This window comes from Hoplias malabaricus, chromosome 17 (genome assembly GCF_029633855.1).
Source record: "Hoplias malabaricus isolate fHopMal1 chromosome 17, fHopMal1.hap1, whole genome shotgun sequence".
Lineage (NCBI taxonomy): Eukaryota > Metazoa > Chordata > Actinopteri > Characiformes > Erythrinidae > Hoplias > Hoplias malabaricus.
The window spans coordinates 7,604,401-7,618,552 of NC_089816.1; the positions used below are offsets into that span (position 1 = coordinate 7,604,401).

General features: G+C 41.5%; 2 protein-coding genes across 5 annotated transcripts in view; one reads left to right on the plus strand and one right to left on the minus strand.

The window, feature by feature from the left end:
* Positions 1-2,586: 2,586 nt before the first annotated feature.
* Positions 2,587-12,973, minus strand: hmmr (hyaluronan-mediated motility receptor (RHAMM)). The gene is made up of 19 exons (XM_066649167.1): positions 12,812-12,973; positions 11,550-11,648; positions 11,359-11,435; positions 11,206-11,283; positions 10,359-10,547; positions 10,167-10,253; positions 9,968-10,079; positions 9,713-9,778; positions 9,509-9,582; positions 9,334-9,404; positions 8,180-8,547; positions 7,944-8,092; positions 6,922-7,115; positions 6,713-6,829; positions 6,483-6,641; positions 5,597-5,962; positions 3,640-3,712; positions 3,345-3,521; positions 2,587-3,243 (listed from the first exon to the last, which is right to left on the minus strand). Exons 1-19 carry the CDS (start codon positions 12,855-12,857, stop codon positions 3,094-3,096), a joined length of 2,652 nt encoding a protein of 883 aa, XP_066505264.1. The 5' UTR covers positions 12,858-12,973; the 3' UTR covers positions 2,587-3,093.
* A 506-nt stretch (positions 12,974-13,479) lies between these two features.
* Positions 13,480-14,152, plus strand: part of pigg (phosphatidylinositol glycan anchor biosynthesis class G (EMM blood group)) — a 117,388-nt gene continuing 116,715 nt past the window's right edge. For all 4 annotated transcript variants that reach the window (XM_066649280.1, XM_066649281.1, XM_066649283.1 and 1 more), the window contains exon 1: positions 13,480-14,005. In XM_066649280.1, the coding sequence (XP_066505377.1) occupies positions 13,852-14,005 (154 nt within the window). In that variant the 5' untranslated portion in view covers positions 13,480-13,851. The remainder of the gene's footprint in view (positions 14,006-14,152) is intronic.

The window sequence follows — 14,152 nt, forward strand, 5'->3', positions numbered from 1 at the left end:
AAACTAGTGAATGCAGAAAACTTCAGATTTCTTCACAGAAGTCAAAGTGTGTTTGTCTAATTTGTAATGAAAAAGTGTACAATGTACGACGGCATTATGGAAACAAACATAAGACCTACATGTCCTTCACTGGTGCTGAGTGAGAACAGCAAGTTAACCAAATGGCAGCAGGCTTGAGAGCTCAACACCACATGCTAACAAAGCACAATGCCACACTAGCCTGCTACAAAGTAGCTCAGATCATTGCCTGATATGGGAAACCTTTCTTGGATGGGGACTTTATTTTTGTGACTTTAAAGAGGCTCTGTTTAATAATGTGCCACCCAAAATAAATAAATAAAATGCAGGACTTGAACATAAGCATGTCCAGCTAATCGAAGACTTGGCAGCTAGCTTAACACACCAAGTGTGAGATGAAGAAGGTGCTTTTGATTTTTACTTGATTGCATGTGATGAGAGCACAGATGTTCATTTTTGTGGGGAGTCGACGATGACTTTTACATTACAGAGGAGCTGTTTGATCTCAGGAGTCTAAAAAGGCACAACAATGGGTAAGGACATATTTGAAGTTGTATCAGATGCAATTGACGGGATGGGACAAGCTGTGTGGAGTTACAACAGATGGGGCTCCATTTATGACAGGTGAGAGCAAAGGAATGGCCAGTATGGTTTGTGCCGGGGGGGGGGGGGGGGGGGGGGGTAAGAGAGTGGAGGTGAAGCTGTTAAAATGCACAGCATCGTCCTCCAAGGAGGTTTCTGTGCCAAGACAATCCAGCCTGGGGACGTGATGAACACTTGAAATTCTCTGTGATGGAGCCTTTCTGAGAAAAACTATCAACATAATTCATTCACAAGTGTTCCTCTCTGATGTGGATGCTGAGTATGGGGACCTACTGTATTATTCTGATGTGCGCTGGCTAAATTACGGCTCTGTTGCAGTGCTTTAATTCCCTGAGATCAGAGAACAACGGACCACTTCATGAGTTAAGTTTCCCCCTAGTGTTGGCAGATCTAGCATTTTTAATTGATCTTTCTGATCATCTTAAACTGAACAAGAGCCTACAAGGCAAAGACCAGCTTGTCCGACAACAAAATCCAACATTTTTAAAGAACTCTGGTCATGAGAACATGGGGGAATGTAGCCCTGTGAAAAATATGAAGCTGAAGGTCAAGAGAGGGATTGTGGAGCTGTGCTGCTACTGGCCCTGCACATTCACCCACCTGCAACTGACCACAACTGCAAGAGAGTGTACGTCTAGACTTGAGTTGCAGAAGAACACTGACCTTGACTTCTAAATAAATCAGCATTATAAGTGCAACAAAAATGAGTGCCGGTTTCTTTGCAAAACAATCATTTTCACCAATGAAGAAGGGTCACATATATACAGAAAGAACACAAAAGGCTTTTGATCTGCAGAACATTAGGGCCCTCTGCTGGACAAAAGCTCAAACACCACCAAGGCATTACATCAAATTTAATACATCTCATTATAACCAAAGTAAGACTCCATGACACTCACTCAATTACAGAAATAAAATACAGTTTCCTAGTTTTCCAGGTTCATATCACTAAAATATGAGTGTATTTAAAGTAAAATGGAAGCAACGCTTAGAGCATGGGTGTCTCTCTTTACAAGTATATTATTCACAAATAAATTAATAAAAGAGTGTAGTATGAAAACACAAATTTACAAAACTTATTTTAAAACTGCTGCTACAGTTTACTACAGATATTTCCCACTCTTTAAATCACTGCTTCTCACGGTCAGAGAGTTCCTCTCTGATGTGGATTTTGCGTATGGGGACTTACTGTATTATTCTGATGTGCTCAGGCACGGCTCTGTGCTGCAGTGCTTTAATTCCTTGAGATCGGAGATTGACCCGTTTTTGAAAGAGAAGGACCAACCTGTTCATGGAGTTGAGTGACCCTCTAGTGTTGGCAGATCTAGCATTTTTAATTGATCTTACAAGAGCCTACAAGGCAAAGACCAGCTTGTACAAAAACAAAACCCAACATTTTACTACAGATACTTCCCACTCTTGAAGTCACCAGTTCTCACGTGTTTTTTATATTTATTTATTTATTTTTCTGCAGCCATCACCAAATGTCGTCCTGTGAATTGCTTCCCTGGCCCAGAGAAATGAAAGGCATTTAAGATTAGCATAACACAGTGGTACAACCTCCTATACATTTGTACAATGCTTCCACAGTCAGGTGAAAGAAAACTGCCAAGTGCCAGCAAGACACTAATGATGTAGTCTTAAAAATGCCTTGGACCAATTAAAATCTTACAGCAGGCTGCATTTGGCCCAGGGGCCGGACTTTGGACACCTTTGGCTTAGAGTGTTCGCCTATAGCAGAGATCATCAAATCTAGACCTACAATCCAGGTTCCAGTGGGTATATTACATTAGACCTGTCCAATCATGTGCATTCAAGTTGAAGCTAGTGTCATACCACCTGGTCACTTAAACCCTTTGATCCATGGGCTGCTTAAAAGAGAATAATAAAAAAAACCATAGCAAAAAGTTAAACATTTATTTAACAGATCTTCATAGAGAGACAAGAAAACATTTGTCATATTCAAAGAAACAGATATAAAAAATAATTAGCTGATTACAGATTAAAAGATGTCTTAATTTAAGAGAGATTAAAACTAAGTGGATGACAGTTAAAAACTGAATTTAAATACTAAAATAGTGAATGCAGGAGTATACATGGCCCAAGTCAGCAGTAGCCCCAATAGTGAAAATAACAACGCTGGAGTATGCACTACCCAAGCCTACAGTAGCTTTATGGCTATACATTTAAACTGCTGTATATCAAACCCAAAAAAACAAATGTATATAGTTTACTTTTCATATTTTTAAACATTTATTCCCATTCCAATGCATACACTACAGATTTGTAAATTCTAATTAGATAAAAATTGCGGCAATGTATCAAAAGCATACACTTCTGTATATAAATAATGTGTTTAGATCTCAGTGGGCACGTGTACAGGATCCAAAACAAGATGCTGCTTTTTTTAAAAAGACAATCAGTTGTACTAAGTTGCAAAAGAAAAGCAGTTTGAAATTCTAAAATCACCCACTATCTCAGACCTGAAGCAGGCTGCTGGTTCTCCTTGTATTCGTGTCTGAAGGCTTTGCTTGGATCAAATCTGCGAGGAGCCTGACTGGACTTGTGTTGCTCCAGCTCTCGCTTCTGCTTCATCACCTGTGCCCTAAGCTTGCCCACTTCCTGCAAAACAGATAAACATCAGACATCAGTAACAAAGTCTAGCTAATGTGGCATTAATAGGAATGAGAACATTTCTTGTATAACAGCAGCGTGCTCCAGACCTGTTTGAGCTCCAGGTTCTCCTCCTTGAGTTTGATCATGTGCTTGATCTTCTGTTTCTGGTTCTGATGACCAATCAGATTGGCATAGGCACAAGCCAGCTTATTCAGCTCCGCCTGAGTGGCTCCCTTCTCACTGAGCAGGGCATCCCTCTCTGCAGCAAAGCCATCCAGCTGCTCCTGGAGATCACAGACAGTAGAAAAATGAGGCGACACACCAGGGACCCAAAGAGAACATCTGCAGCACTCAGTTAGCAATATGTTACAAAGGGGTTGTTTAAAAGAAGCATGGCCTCACCTGAAACGGTTTGACTTTAGAAGAGAGCTGTTCGTACAAATTCCTCCAGTGCTCCGTGTCTGCATTAGACGTGCTGTAGGAAGATGCACACATGTCTCTCAGTGACAAATAACTAATGCCATTTTAGGGGGGGGCCCTGTGTTTCCTCTAGGATTGTTTTCAGCAGCCCCCATTCCTCATTTCAAATTAAAAGCCCTCCGTATGGAATTGACATGTGCTGATATTACACATGGCACACCGCTGCAACAAAATAAACGAAGCAGAAACACTGGGAGCATTAGTGTATTAGTTCAGCCCTCAACAGCCCTCCAGTATCAATTCCAGTAGCAGAACTTGTTCACTATCATTGTGACTTAACTCACCATTTCTCAGATCTTAACATAACAGGATATAAAGTTGTTTAAGGTCATAGCAGCACTTTAGAGTGCCTAATATTTCAAAAACAATAACTATTTGCTGAGGTTTTGACAGATTAGAAATGATATGATGATCATTACTCTGCTAGCTTGCTTGTTAGAAAGCATGAACTGAAATGTAGATCATAATGGGTGGGTAAATCAGAGAGAGGAGAATGTCAAAGTCAAAGTTTGAAAGGCTGGCTAATTAACCCAGTGTCTAAACTGTTGAATGTTCTATTAACTGTGGAACACTCCGTTAACTCTGCTATTTGAAAAATTCTCAATATCCATTGCTCACTTTCTGCTGTGAGTGGCCACTTGTGTATTTTCACACTGGATTACTGAGCCAAAGTGAGTGGTTCATGTTAAAATGATGACAAATGGAAGGACAATTTAAAGCTCTCATGTAAAACTGTAGATTTAGGATTCTTTTGCATCCCAGAGCCTGGTCACATTAATTGATTACAGCTGTGCTTAGACCTTGTGGGTTGACTCTTTCAGATTCTAGCCAGCATTCTTGAAGTGAGACTAATCTTAAATCTATAATGCATTTGGGAGGTAAGACCCTAATCATATTTCAGTGTTTAGATTAAATAATTTTTTTATATAATTCTAATTAATTTAATCCACCAAACACAAACGTGATCATTTCATTATCTGTAACCGCTTATCCAGTTCAGGGTCACAGTGGGTCCAGAGCCTACCTGGAATCATTGGGTGCAAGGCGGGAACACACCCTGGAGGGGGCGCCAGTCTTTCACAGGGCAACACTCCAAATGTGATCAGTTTCAAATTATTAAAATAAAAAAAAACAATAAGGGGAGGCACGGTGGCGCAGCAGGTAGGTGTCGCAGGCACACAGCTCCAGGGACCTGGAGGTTGTGGGTTCGATTACCGCTCCAGGTGACTGTCTGAGGAGTTGGTGTGTTTTCCCTGTGTCCGCGTGGGTTTCCTCCGGGTGCTCCGGTTTCCTCCCACAGTCCAAAAACACATTGCAGGTGGATTGGCGACTCAAAAGTGTCCGTGTGTGTCTGTGTTGCCCTGTGAAGGACTGGCGCCCCCTCCAGGATGTATAAAGAAAATGGATAAAAACTGAATGATTGTTGTTACTTTTAAATAGATACAAACATGTTTAACACATTAATTAGGACATCAGGTATTATTCTGTTTCAACAAAGCAACATGGTGGCGCAGCAGGTAGTGTCACAGTCACACAGCTCCAGGGGCCTGGAGGTTGTGGGTTCGATTCCCGCTCCAGGTGACTGTCTGTGAGGAGTTGGTGTGTTCTCCCTGTGTCTGCGTGGGTTTCCTCCCACAGTCCAAAAACACACGTTGCAGGTGGATTGGTGACTCGAAAGTGTCTGTTGGTGTGAGTGAATGTGTGTCTGTGTTGCCCTGTGAAGGACTGGCGCCCCCTCCAGGGTGTATTCCTGCCTTGCGCCCAATGATTCCAGGTAGGCTCTGGACCCACCGCGACCCTAAACTGGATGAGCGCTTACAGATAATGAATGAATGAAACAATAATAATGGAGTAATGCTTTTTTTTGTGCTGTCCTCACCTTTGTTGTGCTTCAAGTCGCTCCTGCTCCACCATTGAAAGAAGCTGCTCTCTCTCCTGTTGCCACTCATGTTTGTGGGTCTCTAGACAAGCCTCCTTCTGCTCCAGCAGCCTGCACTGTTCAGCAAATTTCTGTTGTAGCCCCTCTAATTTTTCCTGCAGGACGTGCACCTCCTGCTCCCTGCCCTCTGCCGATAGCCTCTTCCTCTTCTGAGATTCTTCCAACCGAACCAGTGCCTGCTGTTTCTCCTTTCGCTCCATCTCAATCTCTCCCTGCAAACAGCTCAGCTCAGCGCTGTGAGCCTCCAACACAGTCCTCTGCTCCTCCTTGCTCTGAGCCAGCCTAGTCTGGACCTCCAGTAACATTCTGAACACAAGCCCACATTTACATTTCTCAATATTCAGTCTTTATTTTTGTATTCACACTTACAGTAAAGGACATTACTTCTCTTAGCCCTTGTCTGCAAAAGAATTAAAAACCTGTTTTTGGACAAAGTCTTTATGAAAGATGAAATTAAGTTCAGCTGACTGTCACTGACTGGCAATGTCCAACAATCACCCAGAGCCCCACAGCACAAGTCATTTACTAACTACAGATAAGAACACAAAAGCAGAGACTCTTAGCTGGAATATTAAACAGCTACATTATGGGCCTTGGAGAAAATTAAGGCATACACCCAGCAACCGGTGGTGGCTATAGGCCACAGACTTAACAGCAAAAGATTAGCAGTCGAGTACTAAAACAATTCATTTAAAAATTGTGTCTTGGTCCGATTTGCTGACTTCAAATAGGGGCTTATTTAATGAATTCTGGCATTTAATATCCTATAGCTACTGTTACTGTCTAAACAGAGCACTGCAAGCACATACAGAAGGTGAAATCTGACCTGGCATACTCCTCCCGCTCCTTATCTTGAGTGTTCTGATGCTGGAGGACTTTTTGTTGCTCCTCCTGGAGTTTCTGGGTGACTGTGTTCACTTCCTCCTCCAGTTTCTGAGCATGTGCTTCAGCCTGCTGCTGCTGCATGCTCGTAGCCCTTCTGACACTGCAAGGGTTAAAGTATTACAAACATGGACTAGTTCATGAGTAGTTTAGCAACTAGAGCTCAGTACTTACTCCTCCAGCTCAGTGGCCATTTCACCAATCTTGCTCAGAGAGATGCAGTGCTCCTGTTGCAGTTTCTTCATAGCTTCCATATGAGCCTCTTTCAAAGTCTTCATTTCAAGACTTCTCCTGTTGATGCAGTGCAGAAATTACTATTAAAATAGCATAAACATAAAATGAGATCTTACTCCCTTCCTATTAATAATTAAAAAGGCATTAACCTCTCTAGCTCCTCCTCCATTGTGTGTTTCTCTCCAGTCAGACATTGGATGTCCAAGTCATGCAAGCGATCCTGCTCTTCCATTGAAGACAGTTCTTCCAGGACTACTTCTAGCTCCTCCTCCAGCTGCTTCCTCTCAGTTTCAGTCAGTTCTTGGACTCTTGCTAGCTCACTGGTCAAGGAGTCACTGCGGGTCTGCAGCAGTCAGAAGCCACAAGTAAGATCAGGTGATATGGAAGAGACTAGAAATTTCAGAACAGGTTTGGAAAATATTGCTCTTTATTACAGCTCCGTTCTGGTGCTAATTCAGAATCATGAGGATGACCTGCATGACCCTGATTCAGTGAAGATGCTCATGTTTTGGTTTAATTGAACAGGAAGGAAGAAAAATGCAGAAAAACAAGAGCTTCTGCTACAAATGAGAGGGTTGGTGAGCTGTGGTTCATTATCATTTAAAAAGGAACAGGTCCCTAAAGCTGGCCTTTTTGAACAGGGCTATGGTGCTTGATCCTTGTGATATTTTGATCAAAGCATGTCACAGGAATTTCATTAACACCACCAGGAAATATGTTGCTTTGTTCATTCATTCATTATCTGTAATCGCTTATCCAGTTCAGGGTCGCAGTGGATTCCTATCCCTATCCCTACCTGGAATCATTGGGCGCAAGGCGGGAATACACCCTGGAGGGGGCACCAGTCCTTCACAGGGCAACACAGACACACATTCACTCACACAGACACTTTCGAGTCGCCAATGCAATGTGTGTTTTTGGACTGTGGGAGGAAACCCACGCAGACACAGGGAGAACACACTACAATCCTCACAGACAGTCACCCGGAGCGGGAATCGAACCCACAACCTCCAGGCCCCTGGAGCTGTGTGACTGTGACACTACCTGCTGCGCCACCATGTTGCTTTGTTGAAACAGAATAATACCTGATGTCCTAATTAATGTGTTAAACATGTTTGTATCTATTTAAAAGTAACAACAATCATTCAGTTTTTATCCATTTTCTTTTTACCTTTTCTTCTTCTAGCTCCTTGGTCACTGCAGAGTGTTGCTGCTTTAGCTGATTATGAGACTCCCTTTCACACTTCAAACTCTCCTCCAATGAGCTAATATTCCCCAGCAATTCCTGTACCCTCTTCAGTCCCTCCTCCTGTGTCCTGGCTGCACACACAGCAACAAGAGGAAGAAGAATGTCAAACATGTGAAAAGCCTAAAATGTGCAACTGCTTTAGTAATACCCACACCTACATCTTTCATCCTCCAGGGTCAAGCAGCGTTCACCCAAGAGAGCCACGCGTTGGTCAAGCTCCTCCTCGGTTCTCCTCAGGACAGACCTGATGCGAGCCAGCTCCTGTTCCTGCTGCTGCACGGTGCTCTGGGAGTCTTTCAGCTCCTGGGCTCCTTGCTGGATTTTCTCCTCCAGTTCTCTCAGGGAAGTCCAAGAGGTCTCCAGATCACTTTTGCGCTGCGTCAGCTCACTCTCTCGCTCCCTGAGACAGGATTGGCATTCCTGGAGCTCCTGCTGCCACTTCTGTAGCTGCTGCTCCTTCTCTTTCAGGGTGTTTTGGGTGTCCTGCAGGTCCACGGTGCGCTTCTCCAACTGTTGCTGGACCTCCCTGTGCAGGATGAAGGGCAGAAAGGGAAAGAACACCAAGAATTTGATAAAGAATCAAATTTGTTTTACATTTCCCCTCTGAGACTCAGTCAGTCAAGACATGTTTGCTGTCCAAAGATACTTCACTTTTGCACTTTAATAATTACATTCATAGGTTTCTAACTCCTAGTATATCCTTAGGCTTTGTTTGATTTCAGAATGTGTCCACCTTCCTCATCAGCTTTAGAATTTTGTCTTAGCAGGATTATATATGGAGACAGATTACAGTGATCTGTCCATGGTTTGTTAGCTACATCAGCGTTGTAGGTATTGCTCCAAATACATCAGGCTGATCAGGTAACTGGAATGTGATTTATCAGTGAACTGCTTCTTTATGGCAGTTATATCAAATACAAATTCATATCCTTGTATGGGGGCGGCACGGTGGTGCAGCAGGTAGTGTCACAGTCACACAGCTCCAGGGACCTGGAGGTTGTGGGTTCGATTCCCACTCCGGGTGACTGTATGAGGAGTGTGGTGTGTTCTCCCTGTGTCTGCTTGGGTTTCCTCCGGGTGCTCCGGTTTCCTCCCACAGTCCAAAAACACACATTGCAGATGGATTGGCGACTCAAAAGTGTCCGTAGGTGTGTGTGTCCGTGTTGCCCTGTGAAGGACTGGCGTCCCCTCCAGGGTGTATTCCCGCCTTGCGCCCAATGATTCCAGGTAGGCTCTGGACCCACCGCGACCCTGAATTGGATAAGAGGTTACAGATAATGAATGAATCCTTGAATTCATGTGGGCAACTCACGCTAGTTTCTCTTCAAAAACAGAGGCACAGTGTTCCATTGCAGATTTGTCCTGAAGCTTACATTTGAGATCCTTAAAACAAAAAAAGAAGAAATTAGACTATTATTAGGCTATTTTTCAGAACTTGGTACAGCCAAAATTCTCTCTTCATCAATCCTTAGGAACCAAAACAATACCTGGATCTCTTCATTCGCATCATCTAGGTAGCCCTGCAGAGCTTTAATTTCTCCCCTCAGCTCCTGTATTACAGCTGAAATTGACGATGTAATATGAGAATAAAGACACATTATCAGTTCTTTTTCTTCATTTTTGCAATAATTTCACTTAATGTGAAAATACCAGCTGCCTTTTACATGTTTGAATGTAAATTAAAGTATTACCATGTAGCATATCCATTTCCTTCTCAAGTTCATCATTATGAGATTTTGTCTCTTCATGGAGGTCTTCTAAAAACAGCAAAGGAGGGGGTGTGGGGGGGCTTTTTTTAACATGAGGAAAAAAAAGCTAGGACATCTATTTTTTTCCAGAATGATTAAAATGTTCCAATATTTAAGTTTTCCCAGATATCCTCTGCAGCTTGCTAAACTCTATTTTAAATTAGTCAAGTCTTTGATAGAACTAAGAGACTTGCTCACCAAGATCTTTGTTTCTCTCTTGAAGAGCATCAAGGGTTGCTCTAGAGGCTTCAAGGTCAGTCTCCAGTACCTTGACTTTCCCCTCTGAACTGATCTGCCAGAAGCTCAGCTCCTGCAAAATGTTGTTAGCTGTGAGAGAACTCTAGATTATAGATCAAAACCTAAGATAACCCTGTAGAAAGAATAAACACTAACTTACCTTATCTTTAGCATCTAGCTTGTTTCTTGCCTCCAACAGTTCCATAGAAAGGGAATTGATTCTTTTCTTTGTAGTGTCTGCAGAGACCTGAGTACATACATACATACACATATACATACACACACCAATGCTGTAAGACTCCCTGCTTAGAGTCAATGTTTATTAAACTACATCATGTCTAGTTTAACTCACCTTGGCCTTGAGAAACTCATTTGTTTTCTTTATCTCAACAAGTTGTCTTTCAAGAGAAGCCACGTTGGCTGCAAGTCCAGTCTTCTCTCTTACAGCAGCAAGTAGTTTTGACTCTATCTTTCGTAGCTCTTCTTCCAAAGTCAGAAGCCTGCGGTCCTGTTCCCCCCTCTGCTGAACCAATGAGCGGATCTGGAAAGAAGCGCCCAGCAGTAGAGTTTGTGTCAATTCATGCCATACTGCAAATTAAGGTCAGGCAGTATCCACACTCTCACCCATACGCACAGCTGAGATTAGACAAGTATCTGAGTGAGAGTCTACCCAGTCGACAGTCACTTGCAGGTAAATGATATGGATGTACAAATCTCAAATAAATAAATATTTACTACTTGTAAGTGAAGGACTAGTTGTTAATCTCAATCAATTGCAAAAGTGAAGCATAATCAAATGGTGTGTGTACATTTCTAGTGTAATTTGGTGGAGTGTTTATCATCAGCACAAAATAAAAAAAACAATTATCAGGATAAAACGAATATGAAGACTAGTTCAGAATCTTGAGAAAGGGTCTGATAAGACAAACCCAGACGAGGGGCGGTACAAATCCCAAGTCTCTGCACTTGATATCAGAAGGGAATCAAAATCTAAGAAAAATCTCATCTCCAAAATGGTAACTTTACAGTAGAAGTCAATATAATCTTAACTTTGAATGAAAGTTAATGAACATTTTATTCAAAGTGGTTCTAGAACATTTCTATTGGTCCATGCATCCTGAAACAGAGCGCAAAGAGCAGCTGAATTGCAGATATTATGAAAAGTGCTGGTAAATAAACTTCCTTTAGCTTATACCTACCTCTTTCTCCAAAAATTTCTGATGTTTCATCTCTAGTCTAAAACTGCCCTTGTCCTTTTTAGAACTTGCACTCCCATCCTGTGAAAGAGCATGACACAATAGTTAACCACCGATTCCAAATATCATTTAATATCATATCAGCAGAGAACTCACCAAGCCGTCCACAGACATAGTCCTTCGCACGGGAGATATTGGGACATCTTTTGAGGGAGGTGGTGGTAAAGCAGTGGCTAAACCAATCAGACATAAGAAGAATATCAGATGACATAACCACAGATGTGTGAAATTAAACCAGCAATGATCTCTCTCTCTTCACACAGATAATTTAAGACAGGTGCTCTCACATTTTGATATTGGTTTGAAGCGTTCTGCTTTGTGAAAGGATGCAGCTCCCTTTAATTCACCGGATTTGAGTTCATAGCTGCCAGGGGGAGGAGCACAACCTAGCAATGAAACAAACATATCAGTTAAAAGATAAAACATGGGATATTTGAATGAAAATATCACACACAGTAATAGCTAACAACCTTGTTCAACTATTGTTATAAAAAGAGAAAACAATGTATTAATACAATGTATTATTGTTTATTTATTTATAAAAAAGTAATAACAATAATGAGAACTGTGTGTACATTAATAAACCTGAGTTTACACACATTCCCAGTGCTACAGTAAAGGCTTGTGTGTATTGCACTGGTGTTAGAGGGTTAGACAGCAGTGCTTTTTTTGTTTTTAAACACTGTGTCCACTCACTGTCCACTCTATTACACAACTACCACATTGCTTCACCTTGTAGATGTAAATTTAAAGATTGTGTCTCATCAGCTTTGTGTTAGTCGTCCTCTAGTTCATGGGTGGGCAATCTCTGAGAACGATTCACCAACATAATAATATGCTGCCTGCTCTGTAGTGGCCCTGACCACTTTATAACAGGGTGAAAGAAACATATAGAACATAGAGAGCAACATATCTATGAATTAAACTGTAATTGTAGAAATCCACATACACAGTTACATGCTATTAGAATGTAGAATAAAAGAGTCCAAATGTTTAAATGTTCAAATGTTTATTTGCTATAACTCGTAATATTTGTCAAATGTGTGTCATGGAAATGAGTGTATTGTTTATTTAAAGGTACAGTATATGGATATTGATGTAATTAAAGTTTAACTTACGTGTTCATTTAAAATAATAACAACAACAACAACAATAATAACAAAGAACAAATACGTTAACTCTGAGGTAAAATTGCCAACCAATCGTTTAGAGCTAGCTGGCTACGTATGGAACTTTAACGTAAGTAGAGTTCAAATGCTAGTTTTTTAACAACACAAAGAATGAAATTCTTGCTTCCCCCAGAACTCTCTACATGCAAGTTTGCTTCTGCCCACAGTCGAATGCCAGTAACACTGAATATAACTGGATTTCTATTCGAATTTGTTTATTTATTTGAGAGCACAAGCCGTTATTTCCTCAGTTATAATGTGCATTTCAAATCCAGTAGGGAACCATTTGAGACGTTTGTGAATGACTCTGAATCTCTTCACCTGCCAATAATAATCCAATAGCGTGAACAGAGGAGCAGGAGTTACTAACATATACTTACCGACATGTTCATTAAACCTTTTCAGAGGCGCTCTTGAAAACGACATGATTTATAAACCAGAAGCGAACCCTACTAAACAAAAACTACCACTTAAAAACGCCTGTTTTCCCGTACTATCGCGGAAAACTTCACCACTCCCGCAATAACCCAAGTTGGATTTTTTGAAACTATCTCAGCATCCAATCAACTCAAATAGAACACCCTGGCCAATGAAAAGCTCCCGGATCCAAAACGTCAGCCAACCAGAACGGAGGATCTTGGGTGACGTATCTCAACGTAGTTGTGTTTACCAGCCGTTCAAAACGTTTAATTCAGGAACGTTCTGTTAAAATAAAATAATAATAATAATAATAATAATAATAATAATAATAATAATAATAATAATAATAATAATACTTTGAAAAATAATAAAGACAAAAAATACTAGTCTTGTCAAGAACTATTCTCACAGTTTTTCGATGTCAAATTCCTGCAAATAGCCTCAACTCTTCAACGTCTCCACTGTCGAAACCTCAGGAAAAATCAGGCGTGATCTCAAATGTCTCGGTGTTTCCCTCTTAGAGCACTAACTGTATTATATATTAACTGTAATCTGGTTCAGTCGTGCGCATGTAGGCCGTTGGTGGGCGCTCGTGTCTCAAATGATTTATGCACGCGCGATTTGAACATCCTGCTTGTCGTACTCCAGCTTCAATCAAAACACGGAAAGACAATTTGAAAACACGAACCCTGCAGACCCCGGTATCATTCATTGATTGTTTTTATCGCGTTTGGGCGATAGAGAGGACAGCTCTGCACCCAGTCTGAAGGAAATATCGGGGTTGGTCTGGGGCTGCAGTGCTGGCTTTAATCCGGAGCTGGAGCTACTGTGTCAACATGGATGAACTGTTTGGGACAGCGATGACCTGACAGATATTTAAACGAGAAAATAACACTACGTTTCTTCAAGCAGGAATACATTTACTAGCATTACGAGTAAAAACGGCACTAAAGCGTTACAGAAGCTTTCTAATTGTACAAGAACAGCTCCAGCTTTCATCATGAAACTAAGTTCCTCGGTGTTCGCTTCGCTGTGTCTCTTTATTGAGTTACTGGGCATTGCCCTTTTCCTGAGAGGATTTTTCCCCATTCCAGTCAAGTCCTCTTTAACCTCCAAGGGTCAGCTTTCAGATCTGCCTGCTGAACCCCTGGCAGGTAAGAAGAACACTTTCTTATTCAAGTCCCCTCGGGTCACTGATTAAAAACAAAGCTTATCTCTGCTCAGTATTACATAATAAAACATCTACCCTCTTCCCCCCGAGCAAACCTCCTAATGCTTTAAAAGTGGTTTTCATATAGCTA